Source organism: Catharus ustulatus, chromosome 4, assembly GCF_009819885.2.
Source record: "Catharus ustulatus isolate bCatUst1 chromosome 4, bCatUst1.pri.v2, whole genome shotgun sequence".
Taxonomy (NCBI): Eukaryota; Metazoa; Chordata; class Aves; order Passeriformes; family Turdidae; genus Catharus; species Catharus ustulatus.
Window position 1 is genome coordinate 70,699,501 of NC_046224.1, and position 13,319 is coordinate 70,712,819.

Below are 13,319 nucleotides of genomic sequence, written 5' to 3' on the forward strand. Positions count from 1 at the left end.
CTTTTGCATCATGTCCAAAGGTCTTTTTCTTGATGTGCCTTTCTCTTTCAGACGTCTCCATGTGCTCCCTTGATGGTGTCTCAGCACGTCACACCTTTGCACCTTTGCTCTCAAACTTGTCTTGCAACACCAACTTCCTTCTTTGGGGCACTTTGCCTGCTGCTGGGATCCCTTCACAAGGCTAGAGATGAAGGAGGATGTTTGCCTTCTCTTTCTTCACATGAATAGTAACATCCCTTCCTCTGTGAGCTGTTCCACCAAGATGCTAGGAGAACAGAGAAATCAAAGGAATAATTATTAATCTAGGAAGCATTATTAAAAGTGCTAATTCCTCATATTTTCCATCCCATTGTTCAGTTCTCCAATTTCAATCCCATATTCTCCTCCCAGACAAGATAAGCTCAAATGTCAGCCTTTTTTTAATTCCACTTGAACTGCTATCCCATACTGCAACAGTTCTTTTTAACAAAACCATAGGTGAGTCCGTGTTTTTACAGAAAAGGCCAGTTTCTTAAATTCAGCTAGATTAGTATTTCCACAATTATGTTCTTAAAGAGCAGAGAAGTACTATTAAAGAAAGGCAAGGAAAGTAACTGGAAAAAGGTATGGACAGTGCTATATGTTCATCCAGTAATATCTGAGCTACTTCTGGAAAGGAAATACTACATACACAGATGCTAGGGGAGCACTGTATGACTAACATGCATATTACAGATCAACACCAGTTGACAATCATAAACCATTTTCAAAATGAACAGATTTTTTCAAGCATGACGTATGTTTTTTTTTGTTTACCAATGAAGTGTACAACAAAGCAAAAAAGCAGAAAGGAGAAAGCTAGAAACCTTTTACATCTGCAATTACAAACATTTATAGATGCAACACCTGAGAAAAGCTAAAAAAAAAATCAATATACTTAATATTTAAATATACTTACTCAAAAAGCTTGAGTAAGTAAATTTAAATGTTAACATTTTTATGCATGTGAAGTTAAAGATGTCAAGGCATTAACCAGCTTTGGTCTCAAGATTTTGCTTTCTGTTTTTACATCACATAACTAACAATGCCTGAAACAGTGCATGTATCAAGATAATCCACATTGTTGTAACCTCACAAGCTGCTAAGAATGGACCAAATGTGAGGCAAAGACAACTGAAAAGCAGGACAATTTAGACTATCAGGACTAGGGCTAATACAGTGCCTTTGACATCCACTACTGCTTAACACAATTGATACAAATAAGTTCCTTCATGAATTAATAGTTATTGTTTTGGCTGTACCATGACAAATACTTGACAAGTGGCCTTGCCCACCATCTGCTGTATTAATACCCATGGGATCTAAAGGCAACATTCACTGCCTTGAAGAAGTACTTCTGAATTCACTTGAATCTGCAAAAACAGTACAAGTAAGAACATAATCTGTGTACTTACCAAGTGAGGTTCCCTCTGCAGGACTGTCAATCTGTTCTCCTAGGAGGCATTTTATTTGGTCTTCCATAAAATGATCTTGGCTGTCCAGAGAATTTATCTTCTAGGTAAGAGTCCAGAGATGCTTGCGTAGCTTCCAGTCTGTTTCTGCTTCAGTTTAGACACAATTTTCACTAATTCAAGAGAGCTTCTCTGCCACATTCAGCTCAACTCCACAAAGCACACAAGTCCTGGGAATGGTTTTCTGAAGGCTTCTGTATTTGATGTTCTTAATAAACATGCACCAGATTTCTTGAGTGTGATATACATCCCTCAGTTACTCTTCCCTGGACATTTGTTCAACTACCTAATGTTGGACGGTGTCATTAATCTCTTTGCTACTGGGAACATAATTTAAATACAGTCTCTTATCTCTTCATGAAGAAAGGGCCCAAAATCTTTGCTGAAAATACTGGGGGGATGGTCTGGTTTTTTTTAGAGCTCTACTTTTACAAAACCTAGAGCTGCAGCAAACAGACGCTATTGGTAAACCCCAACATGAACAGGAAGAAGGCAACTGGTCTGGAAGACACTAAAGCACTGTAAGTGGAAAAGTTACTAAAGCAGTATTATGAACCTGCTCACATCAGCCTTACAGTCATGTGGTTTTTTCTGAAACTGAGGTAGGTCACTTCAAAGAGTATACATTCTAATTTGATAACCAACTACAAGAATTTGTGAGGATATAATTTGGGTTCATATTTATTTTAAGAATAAAATCTTTCCAGTTTAGACCAGGTCTAAGGTATCATGTAGGAGAAGTCAGTTTAGCAGGTAACATCTCAGTTCTATGGACAGTTACACACACATTTAACCTAGGCTCATTACCAGTTTATAGAATTTGTGTGAATGAAGACATTCACCTCTTTTAAACTCAGCACAGGTGGATATACTTGCATGAGAAGCCAGATTACAATAAAGCAGAGCTGCAAGGCAGTATTTTGAGTGTTCCTTAGCACAGTACTGCAATGTTATGTTATTAAACAGCAGGAATAAGTTCATACCCAACGGAATCTGAGGGGGGCACTGAAGGGTATGATCCAGATGCTGGGGTGGTCTCTCCTAAGGAGGCCTCCTCTGGTGGTATGGGGTGATGTTCAAAGAACTTGGAGACAAACAGCAAACTGTGAGGCAAGAACAAAACAAAAACCACCTAACTTGTGCAAAACCCAGAAGTTTCACAATATAATATTCAAAAACTACAAGAAAGACCCCAAATCCCAAAAACCTCATGGGTTAAATTCTAAATTCAAAAATAAAGATCACACTAACACATTAAATCTGTAAGATTTGTTAGAAGTATTATTTACTTCATGAAGGAGCAAAAGATCATGCTTTAAATAGAAACCTTGTGGAACTTAATTTTTTCATCTTTTAGCTGGAATTGTAAACATCTGGTTCTTCAAGAATGCACAACTTCTGTCTATCAGTATGTAAACTGACACCCTGAACACAAACTCCAGAGATGCCAATGGAAACAGTTATAAATACCAAAATAAACTAAAATTAAATTCATTCTTGGGGAGAAAAATAGCATTTTAAATTATTTCTTATTAAAAAATCTATTTAAAAGACTTAATAGCCTCTGCTAAAACTAATTAAATAGAACAGAGCCAGTTTACACCAGATCCTAAATCTACATCAAAGACTTACACAAATAGATCAGTAACTCAATCCAAGAACACTGGACTGTTTGGGTCATTCTCTTTTATGTTTCTTACCTAGGCATTAATCTTGCTAGTAGATTTATTTTCAATTATTGTAAAGTCAACTGCAATTTCACTATAATTAACTAGTATCTCTTCATGGTTTTTTTTGAGGTTGAAGAGAATAAACCCACAGCTAAATTTTAAACAATAAACAATCACACAATAAAGAACCAGTTTTGATTAATAACAAGAACTGTGAACAATGAGTAGTTTGTCTGATACAGTCAAATGCTCAGCAACCCTACTCATGCTTCAAAAAAAAGCAATTCATAGACCAGCAAAGAAATATGAACTGGTTGTCTGAGCTAGCACAGAAAAGAATATCAATTAAAAAGTCTCATAAGAATAACTGAACTCCTATTTTTTTTCTTCCCAGGCATCTCCCTCTGACTTCTTGAATGACAGAAAATCACTGACAGCTGTATACTTATTAAAAGGCTCAACTTGAAAAATCAATTGTGATGACTTACTCAAGTTGGTCATAATTGACACACATCAGTGGCACTTCTGTGCTACAGCGCTGGTGGAATTTGTAGCCACAGGTCTGGCAGCGGAAGCCCTGGAACAGCAGCTTCCGGCAGAAGTCACAGAATGCTAACGTGAAGAACGTTTTCCGTACCTACATTGTCAAAAACAGTCACAGTTACCTTCTTTTTACAGAGTCCTTCTGAAAGCACAACATAGGCTGTTTGCTTTTACCTCCCTCAAGTAATTTCATGATTACATGGCGCACCTGATTATAAGTCGCACGTTACAATACAGAATGTGATAAAAGGTATCTGTTCTATCACCATCTGTTCAGGGTGGGGGCAGTGATCCTTATCTCCATGGGAGATATTCTGCTAATGGGCCATCCATTGAAACCAGGCAGGGCATTGTTCTTTATCTTTTCACAACCCATCCTTCCTCCAGCCAGTCATTGTCTGCTAATGGCCATTGAGTCCCACTGTGGGACTGATAAAATTACTGCATCCCATTGGAAGTTGCTCCAGCCAGGGGGAAGAGCCCAACATTTCTTACCAAGATAAAAACAGAGGCTTTGGGACACTAAGGGAACCCCTTTCTCCACTGGACTCCAGAGGAAAACCGGATTTCTCCACATCACCACTGGACCTCCGGAGGGAAACTGCACCTTGTACAGGAGCACTGCTCCAACTGAGCCACATCTGTCACTGCAGGAGGATGCAGCCACCATTTAATGGGACTGCTGCCAACACCCTGCCTGACGGGGTGTCAGGTTGTACTCTGACTTTGTCAGGGTTTGGAGTTTGTTTCTTTGTAGTCCTGTATTTCTATTTTAATTTCCCTAGTAAAGAACTGTTATTCCTAATTCCCATATCTTTGCCTGAAAGCCCCTTGATTTCAAAATTCTAATAATTTGCAGGGAGGGTGTTTACATTCTCCATTTCAAAGAGAAGCTCCTGCCTTTCTCAGCAGACACCTGTCCTGCAAACTAAAACAGCAACTTTTTGTTCTTTGTCCATATATAAGCTGCATCTGATTATAAGCCGCACTTCGGGTTCGGACCGAAATTTTAGTCAAAATGGTGCGGCTTATAATCGTGAAATTACTGTATTCACAAGGCTCTTCTGTGATGCTGGCGCTACAATTTTATCTTACAGATTTTCATGAAAGATCCTCTCCTTTTTGAGACAGCTTTCATGCATTAAAACTTTCTGTCAACTGTCTCTTGGAATCAATGCTTTACCTAACTAGCAGTAAGAATAAGAGCAAAAAACCTGAAGCAAAACTTCACTATTGTAATTTTAGACACAAACACTGAGAATTTATTTGGACAAAACCTACAATATTTCAGTAGCTCTTGTTTTTATTTCGTATTCTAACCTTTCCAGAAGCCCAAGAGTTCTATCTAATAATCACAGGACTGGAAATACACACTGGCATATATACATATAGGACTTCAATGTACGGCTACACATAGAGTTGTAATTTCGACTACTGAAACTCAAACATTCAAAATCACAGAAGGGTGATCATGCACTCTTCCCAAAGTATACGGGGGAAATTATTTAGTTAATTTTCAAATTTAGCACTACCTAGCATAAAAACACCTTACTTCTATTATTACATGCAATAATCAGAGTTTCAGAGGGATCTAAAAAAATTTTAAGCCTACTAGAGTTCACCTAACTAGCACCCATAACCCAAACACAGTTTGTTTGAGCTAAATAGGTTGAATCAGCTTGCAGAGAGACTTCTGCTATGTTTTAAGCTGAAATAGGTCTTTCTTCCCAATGTGACAAACATTATTACCAGGATTTTGTATGTAGCTGGAAACATTTAGACAGATTTTGTTTAGCAGCTTCCATTTACTTGGTGCCTTATCAGGTCAAAACATATTTGTGCACTGCATCATTGATGATGTCAGCACTGCTCTGGGAATAGTTAGTTCATTAGTTAATTGCTGCTGCAGAGCCAGCAGGGAGGCCCAGAATACATTTTATAGATACAGCAATACAAAAATAGTAGATTATTATTACAGCTCTGCAATGCAGTGCTGATATAAACCCCCTACATTTATAGATTTTAGAGGGTGTATTCCAACAAAACATGAAAGTTTTAAGGGTGATCAAGTACTCTAGCACCACTTATTTCAAATACAATTCTATCTAATTCACTTAAGCTACTGTGATTAAAAACTTCTTTTGCAACTCCCACCACATCCCACAGATGCAAAATATTCCAAGTTGGTAATTTGAATTTGAAAGTACCAAGTTGGTGTAACCCCACTCAGCATCTCACAAAACCCAGTACATACGAAATTGTGTGTCGTGAGTGGCACGTTCTCCAAAACTTCCACATGCAACTCCTCTCCTGTGAGCCAGGAAATGTCTGTGTCCCAGCCAATTGGCTTCTTCTCTCTAAAGTGCAAATAAACCTCTCATTAGCATCAGCACACAAGCCCTTCCACGTCTCTTGCCAAAGTTGTGAGATCAGCTAAAAAGTTAGACTGTGGGGGGGTTGCTACCCAGTCTAATTGCAGGAATTTTTAGCAGCAAGACCTGAGGTTCAGTACATAGCAAACAAAGCACACCTTCCCTGGACAAACTACAGGAAGGAAATGCTGTTTGTCAACCAGCTCCAGTAGTGGCCAATTCCTTGTTTCCTACATGGCAGATGGCTTTTTGATCAAATAGTCTTTGTGAAGGTACCTGTTTTGTAAGAGTTCCACAGAGCTGGCTAATTGTGTACATGAACATAATACACAAGTTCTTAGAGCTGAAAACTGAAAACTCTTTTTTTTTTTTTCCTCCCAAGGGAACTCTGTCTTTAGTTAAGAATGCATTATAGGCAAATGAAGCAAAACCAATAAGCTAACACAACCTATTTAATATTTATTTGGTGAGCATGAGTTTAATTAATCAGTGTTCTTCCATAATCTCATATTACTCAATATTATGCCCAAGCCTTTTCCCAGGAATTAGACATTCTTTTCAACATGTCTGCGATGTTTAGTGCAAGGTACCATAAAATTCTGAACTTTGTAAACAACTTCTGGATAGGTCTGGCCATCCTGAGCAGCTCCAATAAGAGACTGTAAGAGTAAAAATGCATCCCACACAAACCATACCCATCTTGTATTCTGTAAACAGCACAGCATTCTGGAATAAGACCTCTCATCATCAGCGCTTTTTTTAGGCTGTCTCGGACTGTCACTCCACATCTTGCTGGAACCTAGAGGTCAAATACAAAAGAAATTACTTAAAACAATTTCCAGTTGATCCCCCCAACTGATGCAAGTATTTTGACCCTCAAGTGCTAAAACCTACTCTTCAGGATGCTTTACAGAATTGTAGGTCGGAGTTTTCCCAAACCTTTTTTGTACCAAAGAAAATTTTATTACTGAATAATATATGAGGAAAAGGGCTCTGCTAGAAGAGACAACAAGCTCTACACTTCTATTAACACTTGGAACACAATCTTCACTCAACTCCAAAAGTGAATTTCCAACTTCCTCAACTGGAAGAAACTGGAGACATAGAACACAGATAGCTAACTACATACAGCTTTAATTTTACAGGCTGGCCTGAACATAAGTGGGGAAACATGCCAAGTGAAATTAAGTGAAGGAACTAACTTGGACTGCACTCAAAAAAACATTACTATAAAATGTAAATATTTTATTTTCTATTTCTAAAACAGAAGATAAGCACGCAAACAAGTGAAACAAAACAGTCATCTGAGTCAGGCAGACCATCACCTCTCACTTTAACCTATATTTGTAACTCTACAGACACATCTTATATGAAAAACATATTGCTCTTTTCTGTTTCCTGGCTTGAACAAAGTTTAGATAACCAACAGGATGGGAAGAATGGAGGAGCACATTTAAGCTAGCAAAATCAAGAACTACATACTGTGTAAAGGTATTTTCCTCACCTCTATTCTAATCCTAGGCATATCTTATACAAGTGAGTAGATGATCTCTAGGTAAACCTGCAATTTAACAGTGTACAGTGTCAAGTCATAAAAAAGAAGCATATATGATCTGGTGATTAAGTGTAGTTAAGGTATTGAATATTACCTACTAACTATTTTTAGAGCTCGGTAGTGAAAATATCTAAGGCTTTAGGCACTCTACACACTGGGATATCTCCTATAATCATGGATAGTACCTTGAAGACAAATCAGAAGAAAAAAACCACAAACTTAAACCTGACAAGTCTGTCTGAACACCTGAAACTCAAATCTAGCTTGCAAGTGGCATAAGCCAGAGAACTTGGTAGCCAAAAGTAGTCTTTTAATCAGCTTCAACTGGCTTTGGATCAGAGCCTAGTTTTTGTTCCCTGCATTTAAATTTCCATGGGTATTTAGGGGCTCTATGTCCTACTTAAGCATGACAGTGCAAAGTAGCAGCCTGCTTCAAGTAGATTTGTGAACACGACTTGAGGTTACATTACATATTGCATTTCTAGAACTCAAACATTTGTGCTTTCAGAAGACACAAATTAAAGGAATATTTTGCTTCACCTTCTTCCTTCGATTAACACGAGACTGTCTCTTTACAGGAAATTTGTGCATTTCATCTGGTCAACACAAAAATTTAAAAAAGGTAATTTTTCTTACTTCTTTGAAAAAAACATCCTATAGTATACTACTTCACAATCTTGATATTCAGCCTTAGGTGACTTGGGTCAATCTTTTTTAATGCATCTTTCTTATTACTCTAAGTAAGTCCATAGTAAGGAACTCCTATCCTCTCTCCCAGGATGGAGGGTGTGACTCAAATTCTTTCATACAAACGTTGAGTCTAAATTATGATTGTTGTATACAACAAAACACATAATAAAGATTTGTCTTGATCTGCAAAGGCAGCAAGAAATTAAGTGAAGTTGTATTATAAATTCTGTATTATGTTACTTATAAATTGCACAAGAGTGATTCTGCTTCTAGAACTCATGTGCCATTCTAATAATAAATTCTGTGCTATACTAATTATAACACCCTATAAAGAAAATGACTCTTTAATTGTCCCTACGATTTAGTGCCATCATCATTCTGCCAAAGATCCCTAAAAGAACCTGTCTGTCCCCTCAGTGTCCTCCTCTGTGCCTCCAACACATACATTTACAAATAGAGAGTAAATATTTTTAAGGATCTGACTAAAATCTCTGAGGATTTCAGGTGTGCTCCAACCTCCCACACACATTGGATCCAATCACAAGCCATTTTGATGGAGGAAGCAAGTGTTCCTCAGCTCAAGGCTATTTTTCCTCTAAGCATAGCTCCTGCTGGATTGAGGTTGAGTCCCCAAAGACAATTCAGGTCTGCCTTTCCAGCAACTCAATCATTTCACCACTGATAGCCACAGTGGCAGAAGAAACTGAAATAATGCAAAGGCGGCAGACAGATGATGGGGATAAAAAGGAGAGGGTCAGGAGAAACTTCATGAATTGAACATGCAAGCAAAGCATGTGTATACTGGGAGAGGGAATTGTCATCACCAGGTTGGTGGGAATCAAATAAACAAGAGAGAGGGAAGAGCTGAGAGCAGAAAAAAACAATGTGATGAACCATGTTGCAGGGAAAACTCTTTGCCAACACTTGGAAAAGTACTGGAAATATATCCTGAACAGGAAGCTTTCAGGCTGTGACTGGGAGAAAAGGTGACTTTTTGGACAAGGAACATCATGGGGAAGGAAGTGCTTAAGAGTAGCAATAGAACCCAGCAGAGAGTAGGAAGAGGTTCTAGCTTAGGCAGAAAACTCCAACAGAGCTAAGTATTAAAACAAACCAGGTTAGTAAAATCTTGACTTGTGAGAGGGAGTGGAGCAGGACAAGGAGGAAAAGTCAAGCAGTAGAAAGGTGACTAACATTAAAGAAGAGATAAGCAGTCTTGTGGTCACTGGAAAACATTTCCTTCCTCCAGCATTGATCTTCCATAAATGATGACAACATCCTTCAGCAACTCATGAAGCAAAGGAACATCAAAGTTCCAATGCTATTAATTAGTTACACTGAAGTGGGTTTTTTTTTTCCTTTTTTTTTGGTCAAAAATAAGATGTATGGACATTTATGAAACAATTTCTTTTACAAGATCAATAAAGTTGGAAATGCAAACTCTCAAAATCTGGGAAGTATCAGAACAAAGACTACCTACAGCAACACAAGTGCAATAGGACTATGAAAAATGTGCATTAAACATCCTTCTCACTTATTTGCTCTTCCTCAGTATCATTATCCCAAATCCCCTTCATTAAAATCCAAGCCATATTTATGCAACTTGCAATTAGAAACATGGGTAGAACATTTGTTCTCTTCACTGCCATTTGCATCAAGATCCAGCTAAAACCCAAAGAACTGTTTTTATTACTCTGAAAAACCATCATGATCCTGAATCAGCATCACATTTAGAACATTCTCTTACAGAACTCCTGAGCAGAGAAACATAAGGCCAAATTAAAAGAACTTAGTGCTAGAATAAGCCCCTGTAGTATTGATTAATCATTTTCCCAGACTGGTACAGCATGGTCTATCACCATCTGTGCGTGGAGCCCTTCAGTCCCTGCTGTAAAGCAGAAATCTCACCCTGCAAGACATTCCCCTCTGAAACCTCTTTTTGCCCCCAGCTTCTTTTCACCCCCAAATTATGGTGAAGTCAAAAAGCTGGTTTCCAAGAAAGTAATTTGGAGACCAACTCAGTCTTTAGAAAAACCAAAACCAGTTCTTTTTTCTCGGCTAACAGACTCCTGCTGAGTCTGAAGCAGGAGTTTTGGAACAGCTTTTTTCTCAGCCCCAGGCAGAGGGAGGGTGTGTGGCCCCACAGGCTGGGAGAGGAGCAGGAGCCCTGCATGGTGCAGCCCCTGAGTGCCTGCCAGCTCCAGCACGGCAGGAAGGCACCAAGGAGGGGTTATCAATTCCATCAGAGCTTTGCCAGGATTCCCACAGAGCGTTTTAACTCAATCACATCAGCATTTTTTAACAAAATCAGTCCCCCAGGAGAAAATTTCTCATCTACTCCAAAATACACAGCGCTCTCATGCCTGCAACCCAGTAACACAGAACAAAGTTGGCATTTTATTGAAACATACAAAGTTTAATGTTTAAAACCCATTTTGTTTGCAACAATCCTTTATCTCTTGATCCCTCTGTTTTGTAACTAAGAGAATCCAAGTATTTCACAATGGTTACCACCTAGAAACTCGCACTACTGAGCTAAGGGATGCAATTCCAAATTGTGATCTTTAAAGGTTTTCTTTTTATGTTACTTATATACATAAGCTCTGTAGATCAGAAAAGCCTTACCTTTTTATTGCAATTTGTAAGTTGATTCAGCAAGCAACTTTCAAAAATGTAGAGTATGAAAGTGTGGCCTATATCCCACGAAGAAACAGTACAGAAGCTGCCAACACAGACTGCAAGGTGTGTTCAGTGTGTAGATTAATAATATACCAGAGAAGATAATTTACTTGTGCATCGTAAATTGGGCAAGTAGTAATTCAGGGTGACACCAAAACACACACTCAAGTTTGCAAATGTTAAGCCCCAAGGAAAAAAAATTGAAAATTATTCCAGATTGCAGAAACTCTCAAACCAGCCTTACTACCTAGAGAGAACAAAGAGAACTACAGCCTTTAATGTCCTCATTTCTTTTCCTCACCTGAACTATTTCTAGGGACAGTATTTGTAACAATATTATTGATATATATTTAGTACTGCAGCCACAAGTATTTAAGCAATGCATAATAAATCATTTATTTCTGTAAATCAGGTCATTCCCAATTCAGTAAGAAATACAGGGCTACGTCCCTAAATAACTCTTACATCACTTTTCTAACATCAGACTAGAAGCTGGCATAGTCCCAGTAAGTTAAAAATGCCTCCTTACACCAGGGTAGCTGCCAATGTTTTAGAGCAATAAAGAGACTGAGAAGCACTCCAAAAAAGCAATGCAAAGGTATTCTCTGAAAGTGAAAGCTGCTCAGCCCTGACTATCCAGTATTATACACCTCCAAACTAGTTATTTTCCCCTCAGCCTAGCACTGTGGTTCAGCTCACTTCAGCCAAGTGTAACATATGTATGGTATGTAAGGTATGTGTAACATACCTTAGAGCTTCAGAGAAATTCCAAACAATCAAGCAGACTACTGGGTACAACAGTAGAAATATGCAAAGTAGAATGGATTTGAAATACCACTTCAAAGTATTTATTTGCTTTCCACAATATATACACCCTGAAAGATCACACTTTTTTCCTCCCCATTCCTGATACAGAGGCCAAAAAAATTTCAGCCACATGTTGACAGAATTCAGCATGTTGGGAGAAATTAGGCTCAACTATATACTCTTGTCAAATAATTAGCTTGGTCTTTCAGCAGGTCAGGTTTTCTGGTAAAATCCAAGCATGAGATCCACATTTGATTTCTCATCTTACCTACAAAGGACAACTATTTCACCAAATCAGACATCTACTTCTTCCAGCACTAACAGATAAAATTACCCTCCTCTGTGGCAAAAAGGACATAAGATGGCACATCCTCAAGAAAACAAAGAACACAGCTTTCAGAAACAGTTGTTCTGGATGTCAGGACATGAAGCTCTGTCCAGCTTCCAGGAGAGAGCAGCAAGAAAATACATTCTTAATGAAGCACATTAGTGAGACAAATGAGAGGCAGTTTCATTGCATTAAATCTTGTTTCCAAGGGAAATTGAACAGAATTTACCCGTTTTACAAAGCTGTAAATGGATTCCATTTAACTTCAAAGACATGGGTTACTAGCACACATTGGCACCTCCAACGCAATTAAATGTACTCACTTGTAGAACACAACAGACTGATTTATGTCAGTGCAGAAATATTTTCTCAAGAATCCATCATCACTCAACCACACTGGATGAAACCTGTTGTGTGTGCCTAATCAATGGTCTGCACATATAATTTTTCAAGCTTTTGAGAGACAGCTCGTAAACTGTGTTCAGAAAAACACTGACCATTTTAAAGGGGACAGTAGAGAGCACATTACCATCTTCAAATTGTAGTTAGGGTGAATACTAGTGGCAGAAACTGAAGGCTGACAATGATCTACTAGTAAAATAAAGTTTGGAAAATACAGCTTTAGACTTCAGACTGGCAAGAAATGCTCATCTAGAAAAATATCTGTAGCCATTATACAGGCATGAAACCCCAGGACCTTGTGGTTTCTGTTCAAGAGACAAAAAAAGTCAGCTGGCTGCTCTCCAAACCAAAACCCACATGCATGAGAAATTTAAGGTACAAAACAGTTTAAATAAATCTTTTAACAGGTTAGACCCAGAGTTCACTTCTGTAGTCCTCTGTCTCAGCTGATCATGCTTCAAAGTGCTTTAAAAGCAGCATGGGGGCAAGAAACTGCAGCACAAGGGCTAAAATTCACATCCTTCTCTAAACTATAGCAACTGAACCTAAAACCAAGTGGATAATTCTATCTTCAGGTAGCATACACACTCTCTACAAAAATTAAAACTCCCACTGGCTAGTTTGCCTAAACAACACAAGAAGCATGAATTGCAGTATGCCTTACTAGACATGGAATTAGAACATTTATTATGACCATTTTCAGATTTGTGACTTGCATTCCATTTCACTGAGTGCCTGCCTAGCACATTATGAGGAAAGGAAGCATGCTCCAAATAGTATTTT

General features: G+C 38.3%; 1 protein-coding gene across 2 annotated transcripts in view; it reads right to left on the minus strand.

Moving 5' to 3' along the window:
- BRAF (B-Raf proto-oncogene, serine/threonine kinase) overlaps positions 1 to 13,319 on the minus strand; it is an 80,666-nt gene that overhangs the window by 30,644 nt on the left and 36,703 nt on the right. For both annotated transcript variants that reach the window (XM_033057870.1, XM_033057869.1), the window contains exons 4-7: positions 6,771 to 6,874; positions 5,958 to 6,060; positions 3,649 to 3,797; positions 2,474 to 2,593 (exon numbers count right to left, since the gene is read on the minus strand). In XM_033057870.1, coding sequence (XP_032913761.1) covers positions 2,474 to 2,593; positions 3,649 to 3,797; positions 5,958 to 6,060; positions 6,771 to 6,874 — 476 coding nt within the window. The remainder of the gene's footprint in view (positions 1 to 2,473; positions 2,594 to 3,648; positions 3,798 to 5,957; positions 6,061 to 6,770; positions 6,875 to 13,319) is intronic.